The sequence below is a fragment of the Salvia splendens genome, unplaced genomic scaffold, assembly GCF_004379255.2.
Source record: "Salvia splendens isolate huo1 unplaced genomic scaffold, SspV2 ctg367, whole genome shotgun sequence".
In the NCBI taxonomy this organism is placed as follows: Eukaryota; Viridiplantae; Streptophyta; class Magnoliopsida; order Lamiales; family Lamiaceae; genus Salvia; species Salvia splendens.
Window position 1 is genome coordinate 1 of NW_024599012.1, and position 7,132 is coordinate 7,132.

At 40.8% G+C, this 7,132-nt stretch overlaps 1 protein-coding gene and 1 pseudogene across 1 annotated transcript; one reads left to right on the forward strand and one right to left on the reverse strand.

Annotated features, from left to right (window-relative positions):
- Nucleotides 1–637: 637 nt before the first annotated feature.
- LOC121789886 (protein NRT1/ PTR FAMILY 3.1-like) lies at nt 638–2,749 on the forward strand. The gene is made up of 3 exons (XM_042188230.1): nt 638–936; nt 1,028–1,584; nt 1,661–2,749. The coding sequence occupies exons 1-3, from the start codon at nt 676–678 to the stop codon at nt 2,568–2,570; spliced, it is 1,728 nt and encodes a 575-aa protein (XP_042044164.1). The 5' UTR covers nt 638–675; the 3' UTR covers nt 2,571–2,749.
- On the reverse strand, nt 2,616–4,312 carry LOC121789887 (annotated as a pseudogene).
- Between the last annotated feature and the right edge of the window lie 2,820 nt (nt 4,313–7,132).

The following is a 7,132-nucleotide window of genomic DNA, read 5'->3' on the forward strand; positions in this document are numbered from 1 at the left end:
AAGAGTAAGAGTTTCCCTAGACGAGCAATTTATTTGATGATATCAAATTCTATATAGCTTGAGAAATCCGTTACTCCACTTTTTGGACTGTAAAATAAGCACGTGGTAGTAATTATAAGGTTGAGGTAACAATATGAACTATAGTAGCTATCCATTTGGATATTTAATTCATAAATTCACCGTGAATTAATGCGCTATTGATAGACACAATCCTACCTATTCTTGATTGAGGGTTATGAAAAAAAAGCTGAGAGCTTGATTTGGAAAACCAAACGTCCACCTTATGTTTGTCACTACATTTGAAGAAATATTCATATAAAGACAAGCTAAGCTAGCTTAGCATGAGAGTACACATAGTATTTTATTAGAGATAGGCTTATTATCACATATTCACATGCCTACCACTTCTGTCCCTACCAATCACTACTTTCATTTCACATGTTCTTCTCTCCAGAATGTGCCCACATTCTGGTTATAAATACTCCTCACCGTCTGTAGGCTTAAGCTCATAGTTGTTGGAGATGGAGAAGTTTGAGGTGGAGAAGCACAAAAATGAAGACAACCCAGATTTCAATGGCAAGAAGAAGCAGCGAGGAGGCATTAGGACAATGCATTCCTAGGTGAGATTAATACTTATAAGAATGTTCTTCAATCAAATATCAGCAAGTTGATTAGATGCAAAAGAAAGTAACAAATGCTGCATCTTGTGTTGGTACAGCAAATGAAATATGTGACAAATTTGCTGCTGCTGGCTTTCATGCCAATATGATCACTTACCTAACTAAGGTGCTCAACCTGCCTCTTGTCAAGGCTTCCAACACCCTCACCAATTTCGGTGGCACGTCGAGCTTCACGCCCCTCGTGGGCGCTTTCATAGCCGACTCCTTCGCAGGCCGCTTTTGGACCATCATCGTCGGCACCATCATCTACTTGCTGGTCTGCTCTGGCTTTAGTCAATCATACACAAGCATACTATAGTTCAAAACTTACCTTTGTGTGTGTGTGTGTGTGTGTATGTGTGTGCTAGGGAATGATTGTAATCACAGTATCAGCAGTGATGCCTAAGCTCAGGCCACCACCATGTCCAAGCCAGGAGAACTGCCAGGAAGCCTCGAGCAAACAGCTCGTGATCCTCTACCTCGCGCTACTCCTAACGTCGCTAGGGACGGGTGGCATTAGGCCGTGCGTGATGACATTTGCAGCAGATCAGCTGGAGATGAGCAAAGAGAAAACAGAGTCTAGAAGCTGGAACTTCTTCAACTGGTACTATTTCTGCATGGCCACGGCCTCTCTGCTAGCTGCAACAGTCGTCGTCTACATCCAAGACAACGTCAGCTGGGGCTGGGGGCTCGGCATCCCAACAGCAGCAATGGCCATATCCCTCATAGCATTCCTATTAGGCTCCTCAATGTACAAGAAAATCAAGCCGGGAGGGAGCCCCTATGTCCGAGTGGTGCAAGTCATCACAGCAGCCATCAAGAAACGACGCGTCCCTGTCCCTCCCCCAGCCACCCTCTACGAGAACAGACACCTCGACGCTCCCATCTCCACCGATGGGAGGCTCCTCCACTCCAATCAACTCAAGTAAGACCTCAAACACTCAAGTTTTTTCCACAATGTGTGATTGTTGTATTAACTAACACATTTGATCATTCCGAAGATGGCTAGATCGCGCGGCCATAGTGGTGGGACCAGAATCAGAATCAGAATCAGTATCAAAACCAAACCTATGGAGGCTAGCAACAGTCCACAGAGTTGAAGAGGTGAAAAGCATGATCAGGCTCCTCCCAATCTGGGGTGCAGGGATACTACACGTGGCCTCGCATTCCCATCTGGGAAGCTTCACAATCGTGCAAGCACGAAGCATGGACCGTCATCTGTCACCCAAGTTCGAAATCCCACCAGCAAGCATGTCCATTTTCAGCACCCTCACAGTCCTCTCCTGCCTCCCCCTCTATGAGCGCCTCTTCGTGCCCCTGGCCCGACGTTTCACAGCCAACCCCACTGGCGTAACCTGCCTGCAGCGGATGGGGGTGGGCTTCGGGATCAACATCCTCGCCACCATCGTATCTGCACTGATAGAAATGAAGAGAAAATCAGCAGCAGCAGATCACAACCTCTTAGACAAACCAACTGCAATAATCCCCATCACAGTTTTCTGGCTCGTCCCGCAGTATTGCCTGCACGGATTGGCCGAGGTGTTCATGTCCGTTGCCCACATGGAGTTCCTCTACGACCAGTCACCCGAGAGCATGAGGAGCTCTGCAGCTGCCCTGTTTTGGATCGCCATCGCCATCGGGAACTACACGGGCACCCTCATGGTCACCCTGGTGCACAAATACACCGCGCAATCGGGGAACTGGCTGCCTGATAGGAACCTCAACCGTGGGAAGCTAGACTACTATTACTGGCTTGCCACCGGAATTCAACTCATAAACATCATATACTTTGTTACATGTGCTTACTTCTATAAGTATAAACCCTTGCAACAGCTCACTGATGAAGGACAACAACTAGATGTTGAATCTGCTGATGATAACAAGCCATTGCCAACTCCTAGCCATGTTTAACAATGCATATTCATCCCAACTAGATGGTGTAATGGAACTCATGAGTCGACCCAATATTGTTATATTCAAATCAATTTATAGTTACATATATAGAAATACAAGTAGTGTGGTTAATTATTTTGTATTTCAAACTAAACAATATATAAGAATTGCTGCTAATTAAGGAAGTCTATGGTTAAGTTTGGCTGCAATCCGCCATTAATCTTGAGAGTCAAAGAGAGCAAATATTGAGGGGAAGAAGTCCCCTTTTCCAACAACACTCTTATTTGAAACCTTTCCAAAACAGAAGCAGCAACGGATTTCATCTGAATGTAGGCCAATTCTCTGCCGAGGCATATTCTCGGGCCCCCGTGAAACACCGGGTACTTAAACGGGCTCTCCTGCTTACAAACTCCTTTTTCGATCCACCGCTCCGGCCGATACTCCAAACAGTCCTTCCCCAAATGCTCTCCATTCTCCCCATCGCATAAGCCGAATACGACATGAACCAATCCTTCCCGATCATCGTCCCGTCCGGCAATACGTCGTCGTTTTTGCAGTTCCTCGTGTCGATCGGCACCGGCGGGTACAGCCTCATCCCCTCCGATATCGCCGCCTGCAGGTAATGCATCCGCCGCAGCTCCTCGTAGCTGTACACGTCTCCGATCGATTTCCCGCTCTCGCGCCGGATGCTCTCCAATTCGTTCAGAATCTTCGCCTCCACGTCTGGCCGCGACGACAGCAGCCAGAAGAGCCATGACAGAGCCGCCGACGTCGTGTCGCGGCCGGCGAGGATGAAGCTTATCACGACGTCTCGCAGAAACTCGCCGGAGATGTTGTCGCTCTTGTCGATGAATCTCGATAGTAAGTCTTCGTCTTCGTTTAACTCCTCGCTTCTCTTTTCAATCCTCGATACAATTATTTGATCGGCGAATTCGTGCACTGTCGCGATTGCTTCTCGAAGCTTCTTCTCCGATCCGATATTGAGGAATTTTTTGATCAGGTACGATCGCGGCACGGCGTAGAGGAATCTGCCGGAGCTGAGATTCGCGGCGGTCTCGAACGCGCGCATGAATTCGGCGCCGGCGGTGGCGTCTCCGCCGAGACAGGCCGGATCGGTGTTGAATGCGAGCTTGCAGACGTTATCGAAGGCGAATCGCTCGAGAACGTCTTGCAAGTCTACCGTCGCGTTAGTTTCGGCGGCGGATTTGAGGATCGGAAGGAGGCGATTGTGGAGCTCGGAGGCGACGTTTTCCATGGCGAAGTTGCGGAGGGATTTGGTGTTGAATTCGTAGCTGGCGGTCTTGCGCTGCATTATCCAGAGGTGGTCGTCGGCGTTGAAGATGCCGGCGCCGAGGAAGTCCTGGAGGAGGGAGATGAAGCGAGGGCCTTTTGGATAGTTTTCGAAGTTGGTTTTGAGCATGTGCTCGACGATTTGGGGATTGGCGGTGATGATGCCGTGGACCTTGCCAGGGCGGCGGAAGACGGAGGTGTTGGTGGGGCAGCGGGCTAGGGTTTCGGTGTTCCAGTCGTAGAAGCGGTGGCGGTTGAGGATGAAATCGGGGAGGGTTCCGACGAGGGGGTAGAGCTTGTAGCCGTGAGGAGCGGTTTTATTGGATTTTCGACGAAGGAAAAGGTGGAGAGAAAGGAGGGAGAGGAGGAGAATGGTTAGACTTAGAAGAGAGATGATCGCCATTGTTGGATTTTGGTTGCAGAATTTTTGAGAAAGATAGAGAGGGTTTTATTGTGTTGCAGAATGGTGTCACTTTGTGTGTGGTGTATTGTGTTGGTTGGATGTGGTATAATTTCAAAAAAATGTAAATTATCCTCTTCTCATTATTTCCTAATCTATTTTTGCAATTTTGAAATTTATGTATATTTATTTGATTTAGAGTAAAAGCCAAATAAAATAATTGAGGAAAGACATTTAGGCTTGATTTTTTTAGATGAGGGTTTGTGATTTTGTGAACCAATTTATTTTATTAAATCTCCTATTTAAAATATTCTTGCATAATAAATATTATTTGACTATAATATTAATTAGATGGATGAATATGATTACTAAATCTTAAAGTAAAGCACATTGAATATTTGATAACACGCATTTGACGTAACAAGAAAGTTAAATGTGAAGTAAATACCATTTAAAATAAGATATTTTGTGAGAGATGATAAAGAATTCATTCTAAATAAAGGTTATTCTTCCCTAAGATTATAAAATAGAATTTGGCTTCCTTTGGTCCATGAATTTAAAAACTTGGTTGGAAAAAAATCAAGGACTTAGAACACCTGCAATGGGCAAACCAAAATGGTTAGGTTTCGTCTCGCCGAGACGAGACGGCGGCGAAACCCCGTTGTGGGTGGCTCATCCCCCACATGGTGCGCTGCTACTAGGCGGTGATGCCCACTGGCAGCCCTATGCGTGGGCGTCGTTATTACTGTTGCAAAACTTGGATATTAATTAAAGTTTATAAAAATTTTGTGTGAGAAATTATAAATAATTAAAATTCTAAATAAGGCTGTCTAAAATCATAGACTTTTGGCTAAATTTTGTATTTTTCATATAATTCATTCGTCCCAAGGTGGTTGAGGCATTTCTTTTGAGCATGATATTTAAGAAATTGATGTGTTAAACGTTAAATTGAAGAGAGTAAGTAAGAGATAATAAAGTAAAAGAGAGGAAGAGAGAGTAAAGTATGAGAAAGGATAAATGGAATATTAAAAGAAATGACTCAATACCTTGAGACAACCCAAAATGGAATACGAAACAATGAAGTGCAGCTCAGTTGGTAAGACGCTTCCCCTCTAACTGATAGGTCGGGGTTTCGAGTCATCACGGGATTAGATAAGGAAACCGTTGTTGATTCTCCTTAAAAAGAGAAAAAAAACTAAATGAAATACGACTTAACTATTTTGGGATGAATGGAATATTTAAAATTTGATCGGAAAATCATGAACTTATTGCTTGTAATGAATTTCCTATGAATAGGGAAAAAACTGATTTCGTGGAAAATTCACTATAAAACATAAAATTTATGATTTATGCGATAAATTTTAAAGTTAGTAAAAAAATATTAAATCTATCTATACATATATAAAAGTTGAGTTTTGGGGCATTTTGGGAATTAAAATTTTTGATTTGGGATTATAATGTGTCATTATAAATATTTAAATAAAATTATAATTTGTACGTTTTATTGTTGTTATAATAAATTAATAATTTAGGGGAGTGGAAGTGGAAAAGTTATAGATAACGTTAATATTTTCAAGAGACATGACGGTTATGATCAATTATTTTATAATTAAGCAAATAATTTGTTGATCCAAAACTAATTAGTAACTTCCATGGATTAATCTTTGAGCCCATTAATTATTTCAAATACTAATTTTCCGCATTGATTTTTAAATTAGAGAGTAATTGAATTTCGGCGTTTAGCAAAACGCCAATCTCTTTCCAATTATTTTGATGTCATTATAAATATTATAATAAAATAAAATAAAAATAGAAAACAATTGAAGAATAAGAAGGATCAATTGAATTGGAGGGTCTCTTCACTTTATTCTACATAATTACATATTAATCTTTTCTTTATTTTATAATTAATCCTAATTAATATAGGAATAAGAAGAGACGCTTAATTACAATATCAAACAAAAAAATCTCTATAAATACTCATTCACAATTCAGTCACAATTCCAACGATGAAAAAGATCAAAGAAAGGAAGGTTGGTTGTGTACGCAAATTTAACAAGGAGTGCGAATGCGGAATTTGGGTTTGAAATTGGTGCGTATTTTTTTTGGAGTTCATAGTCATGAACTGTGTATTGTGATTTTTACAATATTGGTCTTCTTTCACAATTTTATATCATAAAATCTTATGGTCTACAAACAAATTACAATATAGGATATGTGATTCATTTTTGTTTGAAATCTCATTACCTCGGATGGAGGTAAACTGGCTTGATGCAGAAGATTACTCTAATGCAAGATGATGAAATTAAGTCATGAGATGATTACCAGAGAATATGAAGGTTGATGGAGGCGGATGTAAATGATTATGAGGAGAAGGTAATATGGAAACATATCTATACTAATATAAAGTGACAGTTTATTGAAAAGTCAAAAATGCCTTTTTTGGCGGGAAATTGTGAAGTCTAATTTTTTACCCTTTTAGTAATTTTGTGGGCATGTTATTAATTGCAGAATTTGTGTTCACACTATATATGTATATGGGTTGTGTATGTGGCATCATGTATCTATAATAAAATGTAGCATCTATTGGACAAAAAAAATGGTGAAATGAATTGCTTTAATTTAATGTGTTGAAATTATTTATAAATATATATTCAAGGTGGGAGAGTAGATGTGGAGGCGTGGGTTTAGTCAACTAGGGTTTAGTTTGGGCTTTTTTGTGTATTTTATAATATGGGCTTTTAATAATATAGTAGAATTTTAAATTGAACACATTTTTAAAATTGCATTTGGATTGTTATTGTATATAATAGTATATATTTTTAAAATTATTTAAATATATTAATTTAATTTAATGTGTTGAAATTACTTTATAAATATATATTTACAT

What these genes read in the sequence shown, in the direction of transcription:
- LOC121789886 (XM_042188230.1), top strand. Translation starts at nt 676, where the DNA reads ATGCAAAAGAAAGTAACAAATGCTGCATCTTGTGTTGGTACAGCAAAT. An exon ending in GCACCATCATCTACTTGCTG is followed by an intron (nt 937 to 1,027) that starts GTCTGCTCTGGC and finishes TGTGTGTGCTAG; the next exon opens with GGAATGATTGTAATCACAGT. An exon ending in CTCCACTCCAATCAACTCAA is followed by an intron (nt 1,585 to 1,660) that starts GTAAGACCTCAA and finishes ATCATTCCGAAG; the next exon opens with ATGGCTAGATCGCGCGGCCA.